The sequence below is a fragment of the Propithecus coquereli genome, unplaced genomic scaffold (genome assembly GCF_000956105.1).
Source record: "Propithecus coquereli isolate 6110/MARCELLA unplaced genomic scaffold, Pcoq_1.0 Scaffold1, whole genome shotgun sequence".
In the NCBI taxonomy this organism is placed as follows: domain Eukaryota; kingdom Metazoa; phylum Chordata; class Mammalia; order Primates; family Indriidae; genus Propithecus; species Propithecus coquereli.
The window spans coordinates 7,516,004-7,540,303 of NW_012133857.1; the positions used below are offsets into that span (position 1 = coordinate 7,516,004).

General features: G+C 45.6%; 2 protein-coding genes and 1 non-coding gene across 3 annotated transcripts in view; 1 reads left to right on the top strand and 2 right to left on the bottom strand.

The window, feature by feature from the left end:
• The window catches only part of SACM1L (SAC1 suppressor of actin mutations 1-like (yeast)), a 97,720-nt gene extending 86,728 nt beyond the window's left edge, over positions 1-10,992 (bottom strand). Inside the window, exons 1-3 of the mRNA XM_012661446.1 lie at positions 10,973-10,992; positions 6,085-6,220; positions 5,476-5,567 (exon numbers count right to left, since the gene is read on the bottom strand). Of these exons, the coding sequence (XP_012516900.1) occupies positions 5,476-5,567; positions 6,085-6,220; positions 10,973-10,992 (248 nt within the window). The remainder of the gene's footprint in view (positions 1-5,475; positions 5,568-6,084; positions 6,221-10,972) is intronic.
• Positions 5,927-5,999, top strand: TRNAR-ACG. Its single transcript has one exon. It is a non-coding gene; the product is annotated as a tRNA-Arg (tRNA).
• An 827-nt stretch (positions 10,993-11,819) lies between the features above and the next one.
• Positions 11,820-24,300, bottom strand: part of LIMD1 (LIM domains containing 1) — a 75,387-nt gene continuing 62,906 nt past the window's right edge. Inside the window, exons 4-8 of the mRNA XM_012639111.1 lie at positions 22,951-23,013; positions 17,895-18,025; positions 17,214-17,265; positions 16,632-16,700; positions 11,820-15,389 (exon numbers count right to left, since the gene is read on the bottom strand). Of these exons, the coding sequence (XP_012494565.1) occupies positions 15,252-15,389; positions 16,632-16,700; positions 17,214-17,265; positions 17,895-18,025; positions 22,951-23,013 (453 nt within the window). The 3' untranslated portion in view covers positions 11,820-15,251. The remainder of the gene's footprint in view (positions 15,390-16,631; positions 16,701-17,213; positions 17,266-17,894; positions 18,026-22,950; positions 23,014-24,300) is intronic.

Below are 24,300 nucleotides of genomic sequence, written 5' to 3' on the forward strand. Positions count from 1 at the left end.
AAGGGTCCTCTGAGTCTGCTACACCCGTACGCAGCCCTCATTCATCCTCCCTGTGGGTTCTGCCAGTGTCCTCCTCACTGAGCCCCTCCTTGGTTGCCTCTCCTACAGCCCAGATTCATCACAGATGCCCCAGTGGCCCAATACAACCCCAAAATCACCTGCTGTTTCTAGGAAGCCAATTTATTCCAATTTGATCTTCTTTCTCAAAACCTCAAGGTCCCACCTACTCCCTGGTCCCTGTATGCCCTAAACCCCACTGTCTCTAACAACCAGACTTCTTCATAGGACCAAGTCTAAACTCCACCTGATCTGAAGTTCTAACCCATAGCACAATCTTCCAGAGCCCCAGACCCTCCAAAGAATGCTCTTCTACTAGCACGCTCTGGTTCTCACCCAGCTGTGCCCAGTCCTAAAATCCATTTTAGAGTGCATTAAGAACTACCAGGACAGCTGACTGAATCTGGAACTTGCAGATTCCCAGGCTCCATCCCCTGAGATTTTCGCTCAGTAGGCCCAATGTGAGGCCCTAGACTATGTATTTAAAACAAGCACATCAAGTGATCTGACACAGCCTAGCACGAATTAGGCTCTCTAGCCTGAACTCCCACCCAGCTAACGTTTTAGATACAAACCCCGTTATCGTTTGTGGCCAATTCATGAGGATAATCTTAGCTGCCCTACACCCTTCTCTCCATGGAGAGCTGTGTGAACAATCTGAGCGTTTACTGTACTGGATAGATTATATATGTCTTCATCAGAATGTAGCTTAGCTTACATCTGTTCTTCAGGACTGACCTCACAGCTATGAGCATCTTTTAAGAAGGCAACTTCCTGAGGAAACAGTATTCTTCAGAGGCATGCTGCAGCCTGATTCAGTATCTAAAGGGTTCCCTGCCTTGTATCTAGTTTCAGCTGACCTTTTACAATAGAAAAAAAAAGAATAAAAAACACTTTATCTATCCAATAAGGCATTTCTGTTCTCATTGTTTTGCAACTTCAAATTTATCATTGTCTGACATTATCCATGCTTACACAAATGACTTAAAAAGAAAAAAGGAGTCATAATATAAGATATTTAGAACTGCTTGGAATTTTTAAAAATATGAATGTTAAATTCTCAGCAAATCAATATTCTGTTTTCCACATTAAAAATCCATATGGACATGTCAACTATTTTGATTATAAGCGACTCATTTCTATACCTGGCATGTGCAGAGACTAAGGCGAGAGCAATCTGATAAGAGAAAAAAAGGTAATCTGAACAATGCAGTGTAATGGAAAGATCACTGACTCTGGACCAGCTGTGTTTCAAGGCCAGCTCTGCCATGGCTTGGCTGTATGATCTGATTGTGTGGCCAAGGGCAATTATTTGACTATCTTCAACAATGACAAAGGATATATATCAACCTGTAACCTCACAGAGGCATTGGGAAGACAGTAACATACATGAAATGACTTAAGCCGCTGTTTCTTCAAAAGAATATATTCCAAATTACCCCAGACTGTGTTCTTTCTGAAGTGCTGGTAGGTAGTCTATACTGGAAAGATCCTTTCATTTACTCAGGTGATTCACTGAGGAGCTGCTCTGCACAAGGCTTTATGCTAGGCACTAAGGAGAACTAGAGAAGAATTAAATGTTAAGGTGTTTCTAACACATTCTAGATATATGCAACCTAGTTGGAGAAACAAAGTACAGTCATGAGCCCTCTAACGGTTCAGTCAATGACAGACCACACACAGACAGTGGTCCCAATACAGTATTTTTACTGTACCTTTTCTGTATTTAGATATGTATACATACACAATACTTACCATTGTGTTACAATAGCCTACAGTATTCAGGACAGTAACATGCTGTACACATTTGTAGCCTAGGAACAATAGGTTATACCATATAGCATAGGTGTGTAGTAGGCTATACCATCTAGACTTGTATAATTAATTACACTCTGATCTTCCCACAACGGAAATCTCCTAACAATACATTTCTTAGAATGTATCCCCTTTGTTAAGCGACACATGACTGTATACATAATGATTTCATTCCTAGGTGGCAAAACAAGTGGTTCAAACAGTACTATGTATGGTTTGATCATTCTAGCTTTCAGTCCTCTTGCCCATGAGAAAATAAATGCACTGTAAATCAATCCTAAGAAACAGAATGTGCAAATCATATGGACATTTGGTGTCTAATCTCTGTGACAATAATATCTCATTTTTAGTTGTAAAGACTGCCACTGGAGCTCAGTGAAGCGAAAGATGTGGAAAGAAAAGGCTTCTCAAAGAAGGTATCTACAAAGCACGCTGACTACTTCATCTAAACTCTCTTTCGAATCTTACGATAATCCTGTGAAGTATTAACATTATCATTTTACCAGATGGAAAACCAATTCAGAGGGGTTAAGTACCATGCCCAGTACACAAAGCAAACAGCGAAGTTGAGATCTGACTCCAAGTCTGTCCTGACTAAAAAAAACCTGAGATCTCTTGGCTCTACCATGGATGCAATCAGGATAGAAGACGGCATTCTGGACAGAAGGATCAAAATAAGCCCAAACTTAAAGCTAGGAGAGGGTGAGCCAAGTCTGGCAGATGGGGGGAAAAAACACTGGGCAGTTACGGGAAATAGCTGATGAAAAGGCTAGAATATAGATGGCTAAGAAATGTGGCTTGATCCTACAGTTCAATAACATAGAATTGGAAATTATAAGCAGGAAAGTAGAGGATGTAACCAGGGCATTAGGAAGGTAAACTTCAGCAGGACAGAGATGGACTGGAAAAAAAGCATGGCATAATGTAGAACAAATTATTACTTAAGATCTCATGCATTTCAACAGTTGAATAAACCCTGTAGCAATAGTTTTGTAATAAAATAATCAAACTATCTCTTTTGTATGGATCTTTCTTAAAATATATCTCTAGGCATGTTTTAAAAATGGCTACTATGTCCCACCAATTCTTACATGGGTCAGAAACCAATTCCACCTCCAAATGCATCCAAAAAAGAATACTCCTTAAAGCAAAGGCCACATTTAAAAACCAACAACCCAGGTGCATGCCTGTAGTTCCAGCTACTTGAGAGGCTGAGGCAGGAGAATAGCTTGAGCCCAGGCTTTCAAAACCAGCCTGGGCAACACAGAGAGATCCCCGTCTCTTTTAAAACAAAAAACAAAACAAAAATAACCTTTAACAGCAGGTATCAAAGCAGGAAGGGCCAAAGAAGGAATAAAAACAGAGATTCCAACTCAAGGCCAGTGTGGTGGCTCACTCCTGTAATCTTAGCACTCTAGAAGGCTGAAGCGGGAGGATCTCTTGAGGCCATAAGTTCAAGACCAGCCTGAGCAAGAGACCTCATCTCTACTAAAAATAGTAAAAATTAGCCTGGCATGGTGGCACATATCTGTAATCCCAGCTACTCGGGAGGCTGAGGCAGGAGGATCGCTTAAGCCCATGAGTTTGAGGTTGCTATGAGCTAGGCTGATGCCCTGGCACTCTCTAGCCCCAGCCATAGAGCGAGACTGTCTCAAAAAAAAAAAAAAAAAAACCACCCACAAAATTCAAAATAATCCTTTTAAAAATAATAAAATCAAAAAAACCCCTCACAAATAAACCCCTTAGTAAAGGAAAACAAAGTTGCAAAAAGTTGTATATTAACATGTACGGAAGCACTCAACACTTTTCAGGGGAAAAATAAGTTAAGGACAGAAAAATTAGAGAATGACTTTCATATAACCCCGCATTTACTTTTTTTTTTTCCAAGACAGTTTCATTCTGTCACCCCAGTGGCATCATCATAGCTCACCAGATTTACTTTTTCGCCCAAACAAATTTATAGTCTCCACTTCTCACAAAAATCAATACAAAAGCATCATTCTCATCACTTAAGAGCCAAACTTCCTCTCTCTTTTATGGATAAAGAGGATTTTTGGTTTGTTTTGAGGTCTGCACAGGTTAAATTTAGTGCCTTAGCAGCTGAAAAACAATCATCATAATTCTCAAGTTCTCCATCCTATTCAATCTTTGCCACAAGAAAATTCAACTGCATCCTGTAACCTAACACTGAGCTGCATCAAGCCAAGGCTCCATATTGCTTAAACGCGTAGGATCACATTAAACCCTTCAGTGCCTAGACAACAATAACCTAATTAGCCAGCAGAGCACTTGTGATGGTGGCCCCACCAGAAACCTAGTCAAAGACACTTCCTTCAACTCTTTCACCAACAAGGTGACCATCTTGCAAAGGGGAACCGGGAGAAAATAAGCAAAGTTGGAGAGGAAAATGTGGAGGGATATGTGCAGCTGGGATTTTCAAAGAAAATTACAGTAAAAAGAAGGAGCAAAGAGTGTGGAAAAAAATAATCATCTTTTCTGCAAAATATATTATGTGGAGAAGATGACCTCTCTCTCAATTTTACACCCTTAACTTTACACTGAACCTTTCAGAAAGTTATTAGTGAGCTTGATGTTCTGGGGAGCATAAGAAGTGCCCAAACCACATTTTTATGTCCTCATTTCCCTGCAAAAGAAATGTGATACCTATGCCTAAGTACCGAGATATCTTATTAATATATATGGACTGATAAGCTTCTCAAAAAATTACATTTGCCTCTTCTACCAAAGGTATTCCCAAATTACGTCACCAGATTTTCAAGCAGCCTAGAGGTAAAGCATTAAACACAAAGCAAATAAAAACAAAATTACTCAGACAAGAAAAGTATAGATGATCATGGTAATACTAAGGGAAATAAATACATGTTATTTATCCAAGACAAGCCAAAGCCCTTACGAACACCTATTTCACAACTCTAACAACCAGAGCCTACCTCTCAAAGCCTCGAGAACTTGGATTTACAGAAAAGTCAATATGCAGTGCCAAAATTCTCAAGATTAGCCTCTGGCTGTCCACATAGACTTAAGAACCAGCTTTATGCTGGAGCTGTATAAAACTTAAACCAAAGTAAATTCCTTCAGCACCTTAAGAGTACTGACTGTACTTTAAATTTTTTCTGCACCCTAGAGACTGGTCAGGAAGGCTTCGATGCCCACATAGAGTGTAACCAACAGAAAGGTTTGCTGATTTGTGTGTGAACTCTAAAGTTCTGCTATGGGTCCATTAAATAAGAGAAAACTCTTTTTCTCTGCTAAACCACACGGATGAATTTAGCCGCCACCTCTCCATAAAAAGAGGGGACTAGCATGCCCGGAAGGGCCCCATCGTAACGCCGATCCCGGCTCGCTGGAAGCCAGTCTGCAGCTTCACTCTCCCGCCGCGGGCGCTGAGGCCGAGCAGGGCGGAGAGAGCCGGCGGCTATTCGGATGGGGCCCTGGAGAGGCCGCGCCCGGCGAGGAGGACCTGTAGTGCAAGCCTCTCGCCCGGGCTCAGGAGCCCTTCCGAGGCTGGCGCCCGCACCTGCCGCCCCGCCTGCTGCCCGCAGGCCCTTTTTCTGTCAACCGCCTCCGGCCCGCGGGACTCACAGCTTCAGCCGCTCGTAGGTCGTCGCCGCCATCCTGCACCACCACCTCCTTCCTTCTCTCTCTGCCCGCCCCGCCCCACGCCGCCACCTCGGCTACTGCGCTACCGGTCACCCTGGAGCGGCGGCCGCAGCGCCCAGCCTCGTCCCACCCTTTTCCCCGCCCCGCGGTAGCGAACGGGAGGCGGCGGAGGACAAACTACTTCGCGAGCCAGGGACTGCGAGAGACGCCATGCTACGCGGCGGGCTGGAGCGCCGCGGAGAGCGCGGCGAGGTCGCGGCCGCGGATTGGTGGAGCGCGTCCGCTGGGGAGGCGGAGCAGGGGAGCAGGCGGAGCTGTGGGCTGGCGCCGCGGCGCCGGGTGCGGGGGCAGAAGTGGAGTTGGCGGTGTCAGGAAGCCTGTTGAAACTGCGGAAGGGGTGATCACCCGTTGCAGGGAGCGCTTAGCTAGCACGGGGCCAGTGGCGCAATGGATAACGCGTCTGACTACGGATCAGAAGATTCTAGGTTCGACTCCTGGCTGGCTCGAGGTGTAACTTTTTTGTCACATTCGGGCTTGGTGTTACAAGGTCTCCTGGGAGATATTTATGGCTAGAATATGAAGGTTAGCTACCTTGAACTTTAATGCTACTTTGCCCGAAATGTCATCTTTTAAGCTGTGTTTGGAACACGGAGTTGTCTGAGGTGGTTTGGAAACTGCAAAGCGCCTACTCTTAATCATGCACGAGTGGTCTCTGTAAATGCGGTACCTTTAGAAAAACACACCTGGAAAGGTGGCAGTTTGGAGTGGGGAATGTGCTGTAGCTAGCTACCAGATGACGCAAAGGCGCATTTAAGGCAGCAGCTATGGCTTTTTTTCCCCATGGAGCAGAACCGCCCGCGGTGACGTGAAAAGCGACCTGTTCCAGTTTACCAAAATGGGGTGGGCTCTAGGTCTAACCCTCCGCGGAGAAGGAAACGCTGCGGTGCGGTTGCGCGCGCTCGTAGGGTCCGCAGACCTGGCGCTCGGCTCCAAAGCCAGCCTGGCTCCCAAATTCCAATCGGGAAACCTTAAAACATGGGTGTTTTTACAGTAAGAAGAGCTCAGGTAATCTCGCATGTTACTCATTGTACAGGTACCTGCCTTGGACACCTGAGAAGGCCCCAAATGTCTGCGGCCTAAAGAGGGGACTCGAACCTGGCGATTGTGAGTTACTGGACACTGTCCTTTAACCAGTCACTCAATCGATCAGTTAATTTCTCCAATATTACGCCCTTTTCCCGAGTAAACTATAGAAAATTTGTAAAATACAGACCATTATTGGGAATAAAAATAATCTCCCCCTGCGATCATTACTATTAACATAATTTTTTCCTTATAGACTTTTCTTCTAGGCTTTTTAATATGGATATACCTACACATGTGTTTTTACAAATTGGGGTTGTATAGGAAATGGATTTATGTTCTCTGTGTCCCCTTACCTTTTTATCTGAGATTTATGGCTATTAAATATTCTTTGAAGATACTGCATCAGGGATATTTTAAGCATAACCCTTATGCTGGGAATTTGAGTTGTTGCCAGTTTAACATTTTTTAAAATGATTCTGTGTTAAATTATTTCTATGTCTTATAAATATCTAGATGTGGAATGACTAGTGGGCATCTTTAAGGTACATTTCATGGACATTTTTAAGACTTGTGTTACATATTTTCAAATTGCCCTCCAAAAAATTAAACCAATACCTATTTCCATCAGCAGCATCTGTTTCTGTGCAGGCCAGCCAACACTGGATATTATAAATAATTTCTTTGCAATTTTTATAATTATAAAATGGAACTTCTTTTACATTTATTATGTGATGTATGTATTTTCTCTTGACATATTCAATTATCTTACAAATTTGTTTATAGGTTAAGGATATTACTAACTCTTTGGCTATCAAACACATTGCAATCCTTTTTTTCAAGCTTATCATTTTTTAACTTAGAATAATTTTCACCTTTATATATTCAAATTTAATGTTTTATGGTTTCTTCTTTTATATAGGTGCTTTTTTTCAAATTGTTTATATTGTTTTTTCCATTTACTTTAATCTATTTGTCATTTATTTTGTTGATCACCATTACATAAAGATCAATTAAATCTTAAAACCTGCCACACGTATTGAGCAATTACATCCTGCCGGGCACTACTCTAAGCCTTTTACTTGAATTCAGTCAATCCTTGCAACAATCCCTTAAGTTCAGTTGTTATCCCCATTCTTACAGATGAGGGAACTAAGTTTGTTTCAGGTCATTGAGCAATTAAGTGGTGAAGACTGAGTTAAAACCTGAGTCTGGGCTCTTGGCTGTCGCAGCCCAGATTGCAGAACGGGGGATGGACACAGAAAGAAACACACAGACACACACAAGGACATACAAGACTGCAGTAGATAATTCTACCAGTCGCTTTATTATATACTTTTTCTATGTCCGGCAGCTACTTCCTGGTACGTGACTACCTTGGGTGTCTTGAGGAAACACATTTTCATTCCTTCCAGACGATTGCTTAAGGGAAGCAAACGTTTGCATCTTAACTTCTTGTATCTTAACTTCTTTATCTCATTACCGTATGCAGGACAATGAGATGCCTTGGTTTGTTTGCAAGACCCCAGGCGCTTGGTTATCTATCATAAAGCTATCTGTCATGAGGAATAGTTCTGTTTGTCCAACAGGCCGTGTGCGGACCTGTTGACCTCTGGCGCCAAGGAGAGCACACCCAGTTTCGCTGACTCTGGGCATAAGCCAATTTTGCCCAGGGACGGTCCCTACATTGGCCCCAAAACCGTCCTGCCCCATGGGCTCACTATACCTCAGAGGGCGCCACATGAGTGGGCTCAGGGCCAGTTCCTCATCTGGGCATGGATGGGACTTGAACCTGGGGAATATGAGTCATCACTGTCCATCAACCAATCACTCAGTCGATGAATTAATGGGCTACTAAACCCCATCCCCTGCTAATTAGCAATGAGAAGACCGCATTTCTAGTCCTGCTGATGCTTCTACTCACCAACTCTGGGCTCTTGGACATTTCCTCTCCTTTAATTCAGTGGGGGGTTTAAGTGGCAGCCTGTCTCACATAAGGCTTTAGGAAAAGAATACTTCCAGCTGAACAGCCACTGCCCTGCAGAGAGCTCCCGCCCAGCTCTCTGAACACGTTATCATGTAGAAAGCACTAAAACGAAAAATTTGACCTTTCTTCACCAGTTGGGAACTATAAACCAAGGCCCTTTGTGAACATTCAGTGAGGCTGAAAAACAAAAAGTAATCCAGGCAGAAACAGGCATTCTTCTGGGGTTTTTAAAGACCAATCAAAATCCGATTCTAAGGAAAGCAATGTTCAAGATTTAAAAATCAGCCAAGGATGGGTAATATAAATTGACATCTTTGGCCAAGTTTTTCCCGTAGTGAAATTGTTACATAAATACAAAAATTTTTTACAAAATCTCCCAAGGGCCTTCCTATGGAGACATTCCAAGCTGCAGATGAAGCTTGTTGGCACCATCCAAGTGATCCCTACAGCCTACTTTTATATCCAGCTCCCACTTACAGACCTTTGATCTTACAGACCTTGTCTGTTGTGGAGTCTGCCTTCTCGCCAAGTCACCAAAATGGGTGTGTTCCCTCACTCTATTCCATCACAGGCCTGATGTGGGCCAGGCCCCATGGCTCAGGGCCGCCACCTGTCCCTGAGGACTTGGATGATTTGGAGAGATGTGTATAACCAAGTGGTGGCAGTGCCTCAGGCTGCCTTACACACCTGATCTGGGGCTGTTACATACCTGGGAGCTTCTCCTGACCAGACCTCCTCTGGCTTCTTTTTATGATTTTTTTATACTGAGAGACCAAGGTCCCAGTCACATTTGTGTGTGACCGTTTGTTTTTAATCCAGGGAAAATGCAGACCCCACTTTTAGCAATGCTTGAAGAAAAGGTACCAAATAACCCAGGGATATTCTTTCATTTCCACTCAAAGACATTTGTTGGAGTCTGGTAAACTGAATAATGCTCCTCCCCTCCAAAGATGACCATGTACGAATCCCCAGAATCTGTGAATATCTGCAAAGTAGCTTTGCAGATATGATTAAGGATCATGAGATGGGGAGATTATACTGGATTATCTGAATGGGCCCAAGGTAATCACAAGGGCTCTTAAAAGGAGGCAGGGCTGAGTGTGGTGGCTGACACCTGTAATCCCAACATTTTTGGAGGCCGAGGCAAGAGGATCACTTGAGCCCAGGAGTTTGAAGTTGCAGTGAGCCATGATGATGCCACTGCACTCCAGCCTGGGTGACAGAACAAGACCACATCTCCAAAAAAAATAATTTTAAGAAATAGAGGCAGCAGGGTCAGTGAGAGGTGGTGTGACAACAGGTAACAGAATGAGAATAATGCAGCCACAAGCCAAGGAATGTGGGCAGCCTCTAGAAGCTGAAAAGGGGCAAGGAATAGATGTCCCCATAGTGCCTCTGGAAGGAATGTGGCTCTGCCGACAACCTTGACTTTAGCCAAGAAGACCCATTTCTCCAGAACTGTAAATTTGTTGTTTTAAGCCACTGAGGCTGTGATAATTTGTTACAGTAGCAATAGGAAACCAATACAGATTCCAACAGAGAACAGCAATAATCTCCTCACAGCCTCATAAGGATTTTTTGACTATGTAACTTTAATAATTAAGTATACTGACACTGAAGGACAAGTTACTGCCCCCCCAGCAGCCACTGGTTGACTGGTCAAGACAGCAACCTCTAGATGAGACTGCCTGGGATGGAATCCTGCCTCAACTATTTCCTGCGTACGTACTGTTGGGAGGGTTACTTCACTCTTCTGTGTCTCAGTTGTCTAGAATGAAGGATGATAAAGAAAATGTGGCCATCGGAATAACACCTGCTACATGGTGAGCACGCAATAAATGTCAGCTATTACGTCGCTACCGCTTCAGTCATGGAACTTGGAACCAGACCAGACTTCCCTGCTGCTTCAGCCCCAGGTGGCCCAAACGCCCGAGGCTGGCTCACTCGCTCTGGACTGTGCCCTCCTCTCCCAACTCCGAGTGCTGGGATGTTGATAGCTGGAAACTGACCACGGTGGGAGGATTCACATCACAGAAGTTAGCAAACACTCCATATCGGGGCTTTTTAATTTTTTCCCCAAAAAGATGGGGAAGCACACCACAGTCCAGACTACTACATTTTTATCCCTGGTACCATCAAGTTATAGGAAAATAGCAGCCCATGTTGGTAAATCAGACTAGCTGCTCTCTTGTCACTTAAAAAAAGATGTTTTATTTTGGTGTATGGCACCACTATGATCAGTATCCTCATTCCCAGTTTTCTTATGTCCTTGGCACGTCAGCCTGGCTGCCCCAAGAACTAAACTCAAGCCTAAACCAAGCCAAGGATTCTAATCACACACTTGGCCCCATCACTCTGCAAGTCCTGCTTCCCTGCATGTGGCTGCCTCAAACCTAAATGCTCACTCACCTCTGGGATTCTTTGGTCATAACCGCCAAAGAAAAAAGTTAACACATACACGAAAGGGAAAGAGACAAAATTACGACTGTAGCAGGGCCTTGCAAGTCTCAATGTTATAGAAACTGCTGATTCTTGGGATACGAGTCTCCAAAGCCTCTCACATCTTCCTCCGTCTTGTGAGCATAGGCATGCACTGCCAGGTTCCAGACTATCTTCTCAGGGACGTTTATATAGCGAACAGTCTTGGATGATAGCGTGTCTCTCTCTGGAGCAAGAGTCAGGTAGGCTTATGCCCATCGTAAAAGACAAGGGTTCCCTAAGCATGGGGTTCCTCTTGTGACACAGCCCACTGCACCTGCAGGTATCACTTGGCCCTCTTCCTGGGGCCCCGTAGGAATTGTGGCTCAGGGAACCAGTGCAAGTGCTGATAATCTGGCCACTACTATTGTTGTAATAAACTGTCCTTTGTCTCTGACCTATGAGTCTCGTAACTTCTGCCAGAATCCACAGAACCATGGCATGCTAACTTATTAGCCTGCAAGTAGGGCAAAATCTCAGACCATTCACAGGTTTGATACCCATGTGCTACTTTAAAAATCCAGAGCTCTAAAAGATGACAAAATCCAGGTAGCAAAAAGCACTGTTGGTGAATCACTCCACACACACAAAAGACCCAGTAAACATCATTAGGTGGGAGGGCACTTTAATAGTCTACAAATTGATGCAGTTTTATTGTTACAACACTTTGAATAATTTTATAGTAACAGTAAAATTTTGAATAATTTTATAGTAAAAGAAGATATACAGGGGAAAATGTCCCTGTACAGTTAAATTTTCATATACTATATGGAGATTTCCCACATCTGTCCAGTTTTGGCTCAGAACAAGAGATAGCTAATATATCTTCCTCATTTTTTTTCTGTTACTTTAAAAAGTTACTTCAAAGAGTAACTGGGAAATTGGAACTGATTCTTGACGCAAAGCAGAGCACAAAAAAATTCAGGTTTCCTGACTGACAGTTTTAACAAGTGCGTCAAGCAACAATGGTTTGTGGTCAAGTCTCGCACACGTTCTTTGCAAGGGTGCTAGCAGTTGTTACGGCCTCACTTTCACACGCGTGGGAATGGCACACAAAAACAGCCTTTAAGGACCGCAAAGGAGTGTGAATTCCGAATAATTCTCTCAAGTCCTAATGTCTCTGTTTTCATTTTGTAAGTGTGACTCAAGCCTACGGAAACAAGGCAAGGGCGTTGCTTGCAGGCGATCAGAACTCCAATTATTCCATCAGCCGCCCAGGACTCAACAGCAAGAGCTCAGAGGACTCAGCTGAAAAGGGCTATCACCAGAGCACTAATCCTGGAGAAATGGGCAGTCCCGTCCCACTGCATATGCAGGCAACGGCCCAGTTAGGACTAAAATGCCCTTCTGTGGCAGGAGATGAACAAATCACTCTACCAATGAAAGATGGGGGAATAACATGAGTGAGTGACAGGAAGAATCCTCACCTATAGCAGATTAACTAGGTTACTGGCTTTTCACAGACCACCCAGGCAGTTTTTGAATGTCCCAAGCTAGAGGGAAGGAAAAAAAAAATCACAAAACAGGAGATAGTGAACAACCTCCACCACCTAAATGAGGCAAGGGAGAAGGATGGAGGCTGGCTTTGGGGTCTGGAATCAGGCTATAATCCTCCTTGTTTTACCAAAAGTCCAAGAATTGTTCAGAAAACTTAAGAAGGGATATTTGCTCTAACTTTTAAAATAAACATATTCATCCTAGTCTACCAAGTCCTTGTGTTTTCCTTCTAGATGCCCATGAATACAACCCCATTATAGTTCTATTTGCCTAATAATTTACAGAACATTTAAAATACCAGGTAGGCCAACATCTCTACACGGCGTTTTTGGAAGGGCCTGAGGCGGAGAGAAACAAAACTGATTCGAGATTCCTACCTGGTGCCCTCTCCAGGGGACAGACAACCAGAGAAGTCTGCTGCTGGGATTTCTAGGATGTCTGAAAATCCCACTATTCCTTTTCAACAATATAAAATGCCATATTTGCAGACATATCTGAATCACCTCAATCAAGGCCGCTTTAAAAAATCTCATTTAAAAAAATTAATCACAGATTTTTAACTAATTACCCAAATTTGCAAACAAATCCCTGCTATTTCTGGCAGTGGTTCCAATGCAATGTTCTTCACTCTGCCTAACTTAAAAGTGGGGCGAAGGTGTCAGCAAGGCCAGCGTTCCTCGGTCGGCCGAGATAGGTGAAGACATGCTGGCTGGCAGTGTTTCCCCCACACCTTGCCAAAGCTGAGCTGGGTGACTAGCTGACGGGAGGAGAGGGGCCCAACCCCGGTCCAGTTCCCCAGCCCCAGCGTTCACGGGTTTTCAGGAGGTCAGCCTGTGAAAAGGAACCAATGAAGGCGCACGGCCCGGCTAAAGTGACATCTGGCCAAAGGATTCCAACAATGAGTTTCATAAAAATGGAAAAGACGTTCCATGGCGCCAAGTCTGTGCTTCTTACAGGCAATGACTACCAGATAAGTCAAAACATGGCTTAGAAGTAGAGCAGGGCCTAGAGAAAAGCCTGAGTTTACACATGCAAGGGGCTCCTCTCGCCACCCTCTGTGGCCGCCCGGTACCCAGCCTTTCACTCTGAGTGTAAGTTGAGGAAGCAGAGTGCACACAACGGCCGCATGCCCCCAGCGGTGAGACAGCCTCGCCCTCCCGTGATGAGGCCATGAGGCCCTCCCCACAGGCTGACAGGGCAAATGGCAGCCATCTTTCTTTTTGCAGCTTCCTCTAATTGAAATACCCAGGAGTGCTGACCTCCAGCCTCAGGGCAAATGTTGCCTCTTCAGTGCAGAGATGGTCTTGGAATCTTGCCAGTGTGTGGCCTCCCTTAGCCCTCCCTGGCCCCAAGGAGCCAGCATGCTGAAATGCATAAGGCAACCGTTAAGATCACACTGCCCAGACCAGCTGGAGTCTGGCCGGTGTGAAGCCAGCAATTTGTAACATACCAAAGAAGGGATCTGAGTCCAGTGTGATAGCTGAATTCCTCCTTAATCTGTGATTTGGTGAAGCTCTATCTGTGAGGTATTTTTTTTGTGTGTGGAAGACTGAAAGTGGAGGGAAACAACTAAAAAAACAAAACAAAAAAACAGACAAAAGCAGTGTACCTTATACTGGTTTCTTCAAATGTAATACCTGTGCCAAGAATCGGGCAAGAGAGAAACCTATGAAATGAATAAAATAACTTATCCCGAGGCACTCCCTCCCATCTTTGCTTAAAGAGCTCACACACACATAAACTCTCCTTGTTTATAAGGAGCTATCTCTTAGCATGTGAGCAGGACTTCTAAAAAGCCCATCGTTAAATAATCTAAAACTGGCACAAGAGATGTCTCCACATGGGTTCTCGAGACTTGCCTTGCGCAGCTCCAAAGTCACAGACTCTTGAGAGCTCCAGAAAAATACAGCGCAAATAGGTGGGCAAGAGAGTCCTGGTGCCTGCACCAGGGTCTTCTCCCAGGGCGTGCTTCACTCAAACAGGGCAAATCTCTGTCGGGGGCCCCAGCTGCCTTTAGGGGAGTGAGGATTTGCAGGGGCACACAGAATGCTGTCAGCATATAAGCAGGAAACCCTGCCTCACTTCTTTCAAATCCTGGCTCTGGCTTTCTAAGCAAATTCTTCTTAGGATACAAAAGCACATGTTAGAGCTTCCTTCTTGCCATAATGCAATTATGTCTGCAGCCATTCTACAGAAGAACTGAAGCTCTCTGGTGGCAAGAAGCCTTTAATCATGCCATGGTGTGTGTGTGTGGAGGAAGCGGGGATGTTTGGGTACAGGTATTTTCCTGAAGGAGGGGAAAGGGTTAAATGTATTGGCAGCTGAGCTGTCTCTCCAGGGGATATTGTGAAACAAGCTCAATGCAAACCTCTCCCTCTGAAGCATGAACGTTCCCAGAGGGGACAGGAGAGTTCCTTCAGTTGCACTGATGCGACCTCAAATCACGTGCCGGAGCTCACGTCACATGCCAGAGCATCTTCCTGAGTAACTAAAGCAGGTGTGGCAATGGAGAAAAGCACTTGGAAAATATACGTACCAGGCAGGTAGTGTCTACCTCCCTGGTTAATGGAAAGGCACTCCACACATATACCTGGGACCTCACCCACTTGCCCCTCCTCCTCCCCTACCCCAATCCCACCCAGGAGCCATGGGAAGTAATGGGTGCAGTCCTGGCTCCTCGTCCCCCTGCCGTGAGGTCTGCAGGTGGCTCCAGCTAGAAGTGGTGCTGGTGAAGGGCTGCAGATGAGGGGCCTTTCTCCAGTCTCTTGACATGGCAGGAGTGACAGAACAGGTGGTCCTCCAGGGGGTAGCAGCGGTGACCATCTTCATCATTGAGTTCCAGCCCACAGTCCTGGGGGGAGGCAGAAATGTCCAGTAGAAGCAAAACAGGTTGCAAGACTATCACGGAGGCCACCATCTTCACAATCAGCAGGGAGCGCTGTGTGTCCCCGTACAGGCAGGACATGCTGGTGCAGAAACACACAGCTCCTGCCTAGGCCTGTCCAACACGGGAGCCACTGACCACAGCGCGCTCACTGTGGCGCACTTAACTAAGATATGCAGTCAGTACAAATGCACACCAGACTTCCAAGACTTAGGACAAAAAGAGGATGTGAACATATCTCATGGGTAATTTTTGTTATTGATTACATGCTGAAATAACATTTTAGATATATTGGACTGAATAATTAATCCCACCTGTTTAACTGTTTTTAATGTGGCCACTAGAAAACTTAAAACGATACATAGAACTTGAATCTGTGGCTCTCATATTTCTACTGGACAGTGCTGGTCTGGAATCTGTGGAGAGAACTGTTCAGCAAGTATCTTCACCTTTTTCTCCTGGGGTGACCTGAGGCACCTGGGGTACCACTGGTAATGATTCCCACCTATTTCTTCAGCACTGGCAACAGGACCAATCTCTATGTCACCCACACTCCCTGTTCTCCCCACTCACAAGGTCACCAAATGAACCTAATCTCCTCCCGTGGGTGAATCCACTTAATCGTGGCTGAAATTCCATGATCACGCTTCACAAGGGCTGGTGAGGGGTGACCCCTTGCTTTCCTTCCAGTCACAGGGGACTAGTGGCTCCTTCAACCTGGGACACAGGGCAGAGAAGGGGCAGGTGGGCCTCTACCCACCTTCACACTACCCAGCTGACACGCCTGTTTCCAAGAGGGGCTTCTTCAAGATTTCCAGGGCTCAGCCGAGGAAGGGCAGCCTGCAAGCTGGAGGGGAGGGAGTCTCTTCCCCAAATCACACCCTGACTGGCAATCTGGTCCCCAGACAGGACCCAAAATCCATGCTCCGCACAACCCTCCTGGCTCCACAGCTTCAGGGAGAGCAGCTGCGACAGCTGCAGGACTTGACAGTTCGGAATGTGCAGAAAACAGTGAAGACCTTTATAAAACCCCAAGCATATGCCTCTCCCTCCCAACCCCCACAAATCGGCCTTCGCCCCATTGCCTACATCAGCTCTGGAGGGCAGACCCTTGCCGGATCTCCCTGACCATCTCATGCCCCAGTCAACCCAGGACGCTTTTCTCATGGACGTCTCATGGCCCTGGGGGCTGGGCAGGGAGGGGCCTACCTCGCAGTGGTAACACTCCACGTGGTAGTCTCTGTCCATGGACACGACACGGATGGTCTCATCTGAGCCCTGGGACCAAAGAAAAGCAACACGTGGGAGAGGCCAGTTGGGGGCCCGCCAGGCTGCACGTGTGTAGGGTGGGGAGAAAAGAGGATTCTGGGGTAACAAGTAGGTGGCCTCGGCAGAACGGTACAAATCAGTAGTGAATACTGATGCTTGTCAGAAAAAGAGCAGATTTAGCTGATGAGAAGGGAAGTGGGAGGGACAGGAGTCCTGCCTTCTGGAATGTCAGAGTCAACACTGAAAGACAGACCTACGTGGACATGTATTCCTAAAAAAATGAATAAAAGAGAAGCTTTTCTGCTCACCTGCTAATCTAAGAGTTAGTATCAAATAAGAGAGCTGGACCTGAGCACACAGACAAATGCACACGCGAAGGCCTCGGGCGGGGAAGCCAGCCAGCGAGAAGGGTGAGGACACAATTCATCTCAGAGGTGAGATTCCAGAAGGATATTTTAAAAGATGTAAGAACAGGAACTTGTCTTAGAAGACCCTAGGAGCACATCTGAGAGAGCATCTTACCTCAGGTGGAAGGATGGGAAGCCCACAGGCCGCACACTTGGGGGCCAACACCCTGTGGGTGAAACAAAGCAGTAGTAAGACACGCATTGTGCTGTTTCTGGGAGCAAAGCCCAGACCAAGACTTGCACGGGGAGCCTGCATGAAGCCTTCCTCCCCAGCGCCCCCTGCCTGTGGCTCTCCGCCCTCATGCAAAGATGGAGCCTGGCTTGCTGTGTGCAGTATGCCTTAGGATAGCTCCCCAGCTGCAACAAGGACACTGGCTGCCTCTCACACTACTGGGGGTAGCGACTGACCGTTTGTTTATTCACCTCACAGTGCCTGGTGCAGGCCCCAGCAAACCGAGAGTGGCAGGAACCAACACTGCACTGGTGCCTTGTGAAGTTAGGTAAAGCTGGAGCCACACGTGTGGCGGGTTCCTCCTGAGGCCTAGCCAGGAATCTCATTACAGTATTGTTGTTGTTGTTGTACTTTCTTCACTGAACAGGATTCTTTAACCAGTTCCCCGCCATCAACTGGCCTCCCGAGGCCCCTGCTGCACCCCTCAAAACCTCCAAGCCTTTGCTGGACAGTGGACTAAGGGCATAGCAGCTAGCAGGCACAGCTCAGTGGGTTTCCATCTTTCGCTCTCTGAGATGAGTGTGGCTCACACGTGCGGGTCCTGTCTGCTCCCGTCTTCCTTACTTGTGGTAGTCTCGGACACAGTAGATCTTGTTCTCCGAGTCCACGGTGAAGGGCACCCCATCCAAACACTCGTTACAGATGACACAGCGGAAGCAGCCAGGGTGGTAGGACTTGCCCAGGGCCTGCAGGATCTGGAGGAGAGAACACGTCAGTCTGAAGGATCACACACGCAGTCACCCAACATGGAGCACACTCACCCCTGAGTTTCTCCTGGATGAAGATCAAGAGGTGATGGGGACCAGGCATGGTGGCTCACACCTGTAATCCTAGCACTCTGGGAGGCCGAGGCGGGAGGATCACTCAAGGTCAGGAGTTCAAGACCAGCCTGAGCAAGAGTGAGACCCTGTCTCTATTAAAAATAGAAGGAAATTATCTGGACAACTAAAAATATATAGAAAAAATTAGCTGGGCATGGTGGCGCTTGCCTGTAGTCCCAGCTACTTGGGAGGCTGAGGCAGGAGGATCACTTGAGCCCGGGAGTTAAAGGTTGCTGTGAGTTAGCCTGATGCCACGGCACTCTAGCCTAGGCAGCAGAGCAAGACTTTGACTCAAAAAAAAAAAGCAAGACTTTGACTCAAAAAAAAAAAGAGAGAGAGAAAAAAAAAAAAAAGAGGTGATGGGGATGGGAGAGGCTAATCTACTGAGATGCATAAACAGGAGGAGATCAAACAGAATCCTTCTCCTGTGACCTCTCACAGGGTTTTTGAGATGGAAGGGAGTTAAGAGGGCTGCTTACCAATCACTAACCCAGAGCAGGAAGAGACGCTAGGGTAGGGCTGGGACAAAATCCACTGTGGAAAAGCTGGAAATGATGCAAAGTGGAGCCACGAAAGGATCCACCCCAGATTTGGGAAGCAGCAAGTGCATGGAAACATGAAAAGAAATTCCACATGGAAGTGGGAGAGCTCAAAGAAACCTCTTAACCTCTGCCTCTTGGGTGCCCCTTTATATAGCTTTGACTAGGAGCCCAATAATCTAGAGGCCCTAACTCAACCCAGGTATCTCGGATCCAAGTCTAACAAGCAAAGCCTCTTGTTTTTAATCACAATGAAGAAAATCCCCATAAACCTTCTTCCTCTCAGTGTCAATTGATCTGGTTGTGACACCTGGGACCGCTAGAGCCATCCTGAAACCAGGACTGAGCAAAGATGCAGAGGATAGGAGAGAGAAGGGACGGAAAGAACGTCCTTGGTGATGTCAGTGAGTAAGCGCATTAATTGCCTACCTCCAAACCTTGTTAGATGAGATCGAGTATTGTTCCTGCTAAGTCAGTGGCTCTCAAAGTGTGGTCCCTGGACCTGCAGCATTAGTATCACCCGGGGACTTGTTAAAAATGCACATTCTTGGACCCCATCGCAGACTTCCTGAATCAGAAATTCTGTGAGGAAGGCCTAGCAGTTGGTGTTTCCAATGAGGCAATTCCAATGCATGTTAAAGTTTAAGAATCATTAATTTAAGCTAAAATGAGTCTGGGTTTTTCTATAATTTGCAGTTGAAAGCATTTTTGCTGACTCAATAGGAGATACACTTCTGCAATTACCTGTGCTGTCAAACTTAGCACAAACAACTGAACTACGGAATCAACACAAGCAAGTTGGCACCATAACACCTGTCTGCAGAGAATGTACAGAACAGTTCTCAGCATCCGGCAGTGGGGGCCACACAGAGAGCCTCCAAATAGGCTGAAGGAAGGGGACCTGGAATTCAGGAAAGCCTTGCCAGTACACTGTGAGACCCGTGGGCAAGATTTGCTGTGAATCCCTTCACCGGAAGCCTCAAGCAGTAACTCCACACCACACATACCCCAGCCAGGGAGGCAAGAGGAGGGTGTTGTGCCATTCCAGCTTTCCTCGGAAAGCTCAGCTTTCAAACTTCCTCATTCCCTCACGGGTTTCCCTAACCTTTGAGGCCCCTCTCAATCCACAGTAAGCTGCCAAAATAGAAAGGACAGCCAGCTGGGCTTCCAAAGTCCATTTGGCAATTTAGATCTTGGAATGCATTTCCCCCCAGACTAATGCTATCTTGGCAGAATGAGATTCTCAAATTAATTTAACCTGCAACGTTCCTAAGGTAAGGTTGGAAAAAGATGCCATTTTGCTGCATTCCCATTAGCTGTAATAATTTTTTTATAGTTTTTATATGCCCAGTTCCAATCTGCAAGCCCAGAATATATCCCTCTACTAATAAAGGGAGATACAGACAATTACACAAAGAGTTAGATAATTGGAGCTCTGCTGCAGAACCAAGAATGGTACCTGAAGGAATCTTTCTGTGCATTATTAAAATTCTTGGCAGCAGTTAAGGATTCTGTCTTTAAAACTGGGTTCCACTACCAGACAGACATACACTAAAAGTTTTCAGTCCTAGAGAAAACCTGCAAGACTGCAGGTTCAACTTCACATTATCCCATATGGTAGAGATTATCTCCAAAAATCAACTCCTTCTCTTCTCGTATGCACAAGCTGATCCTCACGTTGAAGAGACAGAGAATGTTTCCCCTCCCCTTGCATCAGGACTGGCCTTATAACTTCCTTTGAGTCAGAATGAGGAAGGAGTGATGTTCTGAGATTTCTGAGTCAAAGACTCAAAAAGGCTTAAAAAGACTGGCAGCTTCTGCTTCCTCTCTCTTGCTGTAAGGAAGTCTGAACTAGACTACCAAATGACTAGAAGCCACAGAGAGGCCTGGAGGGTGAGAGATCATCTTGGATGTTCCAGTTCAGCTATGCCACCAGCTGAACAAAACTGCGTAAGTGCCCCAGGCAATGCCACACAGAGCAGAAGAACCGCCCTGCCAATCCCTGACCTAATTCTTGACCCACCGTATGATGATAAATAAATAATCCTGTTGTTTTAAACCACTAAGTTTTGAGGTGGTTTCTCATGCAGCAATAGACAAATGGCATACCCTGAGGCCCAAAGAAGTCCAAGGACAACCAGAACTAAGAATAGGGTATAATCGTACTCATAAATTTGGACCATGTTGACCTCATATGCAGTGGGCTTGTCAGAAGGACACTAAAAACAAGGACAAATTTTGTCAAAGAAATGGAGCCCAACAGAGTCTGGCAGGCACTTGGGGAAGGTAGGGGTAAGGGTGCATGGCTTCGGCCTACCTCCCCCTGAGGGAATGGGTGGAGGACCATGTTCCCCAAGGAGGCCATAGCTACTAATGAGAACTCAGCTCTCAGAGGACTAAGCTCTGCTGTGGTCTGTCAAAGCCAGGATGACAGCAGGTCCTCTTCATGAATAGGGAGGGCTCTGGGTCACTGTGCTTTACAAATGTTCACACATAACCAGCAGAAATGAGTGTTTATGTCCAAAGACATGCACAAGAGTGTTCACAGCAGTGTCACGCATAAATAGCCAAAAGTTGGAAACCACCCAAGTCCCCATCAACAGGAGAATGGAGAAATAAACTGTTCTATATCCCTGCAATGGAATTCTACTTAGCAAAATAAATGAACTACCAATATAAGCAACAACATGGATAAATCCCAAAAACATATATATAAGTGAGAAAAGACAGACCCAAAAGAGTCTACACTACGTGATGCCATTTATATGAAATTCCAGACCAGCAAAAGAAATATGTGGCAATAGAAGCTGGACTAGTGGCTGTCTTGGGGGTGGGGGGACGTTGACTGGGAGGAGGCAAGAAGGAACTTTCTGGGGCTCGAGAAATGTTCTACATCTTGATCCAGGTGGTGGTTACGGGGGTATATGCACATGTAAAGTCCATTCAGCTATATAGTTAAGATTTATGTTTTATTTTATGAGTTATTTCTCAATAAAGAGATAAAAGAAAAAATAGCAATGATTAGTAATTCTCTTCTCTAGAATGGAATTAATGAGTCAGCTTAGAGAGCTGACTTTAACTCTCTTTAAGAGTCAGCTTTAACTCTTTCCAACTGAAAGTACGTTATATAATCATTTCCTCTGACCAGTATATTAAAGAAATTCTAGCCGGGCGCGGTGGCTCACGCCTGTAATCCTAGGTCTCTGGGAGGCCGAGGCGGGCGGATTGTTTGAGCTCAGGAGTTCGAGACCAGCCTGAGCAAAAGCGAGACCCCGTCTCTACCAAAAATAGAAAGAAATTAATTGGACAGCTAAAAATATATAGAAAAAAGAAATTAGCCGGGCATGCTGGCGCATGCCTGTAGTCCCAGCTATTGGGGAGGCTGAGGCAGTAGGACTGCTTGCGCCCAGGAGTTTGAGGTTGCTGTGAGCTAGGCTGACGCCACAGCACTCTAGCCTGGGCAACACAGTGAGACTCTGTCTCAAAAAAAAAAAAAAAAAGAAATTCTTAGGCTCGTTTCCAATGGGGAACGATCTGATCTCTGTATTCATCCTCACAACCTAACCTTATAAGGAAAAATTGTCCCCACTGAAAAGAAATAAAGATACCGGGGCTACCCAGCTACTCAAATGGCTGAGGTGAAAGGATCACTTGAGCTCAGGAGCTTGAGACCAGCCTGGACAACACAGCAAGATCCTGTCTCTTAAAAAATTACATACACTGAAGCCCAAGGTAACCTCTGAGAGCCAGTGGCTTATTAAGGAAAGGAACATATCAAACTTGGTCCTTGTTCTGCTGTCTCAGAACTAAATGACAAAAACTCATCTTAGGAATGGCTTGAGCTGGGCAGAATGTGGAGGGCAAGGGGAAACAACTGTGTTCATCTGACATTCTACATCTGACTCCAAGATAGCTGAGATTTCTGCAGTAAACACAGGCTGCACTTGGTATCTCACCTGGGATGCCACAAAGAACACAGAGAAATCAGAGGGAGGCCAGTGTGATCCAAACAGCCCAGAGGAGGAGAAAGCATTATCAGAAACAAGATCTCATATAGTCTGGACGGTTAAAAATGCTAATACCAATAAAAGTCAACAATGTGGGTGCTGTTAGAGCAAGCAAGCTGCATTGCATAGGGACTTCTTTTCATAAAACCAGCTGTAACCACAAATCAAGATAGGTAACACTATTCTCAATTATTATTTTCTTTTTTCTCCTTCTCCCAAGGTGCTATTGTCTTGTTTGGCTGACCCTACTCACCATGTCCATAATCAGATGTCCACAAAGAAAACACCTGTCAGCCGACTGCTGGAAACCAGAATACTGCAAAGGAAAGAGAAACAGAAGTTAAATCCAGGCTGGGCAGATGAATCAGCCACTTCCCCACCAGAAATTTCTCAGAAAGATGTGTCACTTTGTGCAGGAATCTGTCATTTCCCCAAGTACAACACTGCTGTGTGCTGAGTCATGGACTAGAAACCATTACACATACTACCACCACCTACCCTCACAATGAGGTGTCAGGCACCCACTACGTGACAGCCTCTAGGCAAGAGACTATAGAGAAGCTTTAATCTTATCTCAATGGTTCTCAAAGAGGAGTTCCCTAGCAACACCTAGAAACTTGTAAGAAATCCAAATTCTTAGGCTCCGCTCCAAACCTGCTGAATTGGAAACTCAAATGGTGGGGCCTGGCAATGCATGTTTTCACATGCCCTTCAGGGGATTCTGATGCACACTCAAGTTTAAGACCCCTGCTCTAATCTTTAAAACAGTTCTGCAAGGTATATGCTATAGTATCCCAATTTCTCAAATGGAAACAAAGGAAGCTCAGAGAAGTTAAGTGACCTTTTCAAGGTAACACAGCCAATAAGGGCTAAAGACAGGGTTCGAATTCGAATTCAAATTCAAATCTGCTTCTGGTTAAAAAGCTAATGCCTTTTATACTTATCATCAAAGAAACTTAATATCTACTTTACCTTAAACACGTACACACATCCCTAGAGTCTTGAAAGAAATGAGGAACTCTCTTCAGAAAATATACTAGATACTATACATTATAAGCTGCTAGAAGATTAGGTATTACACACAGAACTCGATGAGGGGAAATAACAAAAGGAAGGTGGAAAAAAAGAAAAGGGAACTTTTCTGCAACTCTATACCATAAGGTGTGATTTCTGGGCCTGGCACCATTCTAGGGTAACAGTTGATTTTCATTTGGGATCCGGCCCCCACACCCGCACCTTGTGGTCCCCATGATTCCTGGGGGCTGACTCCGTGCCGGGGTCCAGGGCAGGACACTGACTCAACCTGGCCAGCCAGAGCCTTGCATTCCTACAGCACCAACGATTTTGTCCAGGGGTGGGCATGTGGCCCAGTAAGAGCCACTGAAACTCCAGAAGACATCTGTGGAGGCTTCTAAGGGAGGGACTGGCACTCTTGCCCGTCGGACTTGAAAACGAGGAATGTAAGCTCTGGCGTGCTGACATCGGGACATCACACGGTGCCTGAGGCTGAAGCTAACACTGACAACAGCAGGGCCAAAACCTGGACAGAAAGTGACTCCTGAGGCATTGCTTTCCCTTTCTGCTTCAGCCAGCTTGGGTTTTC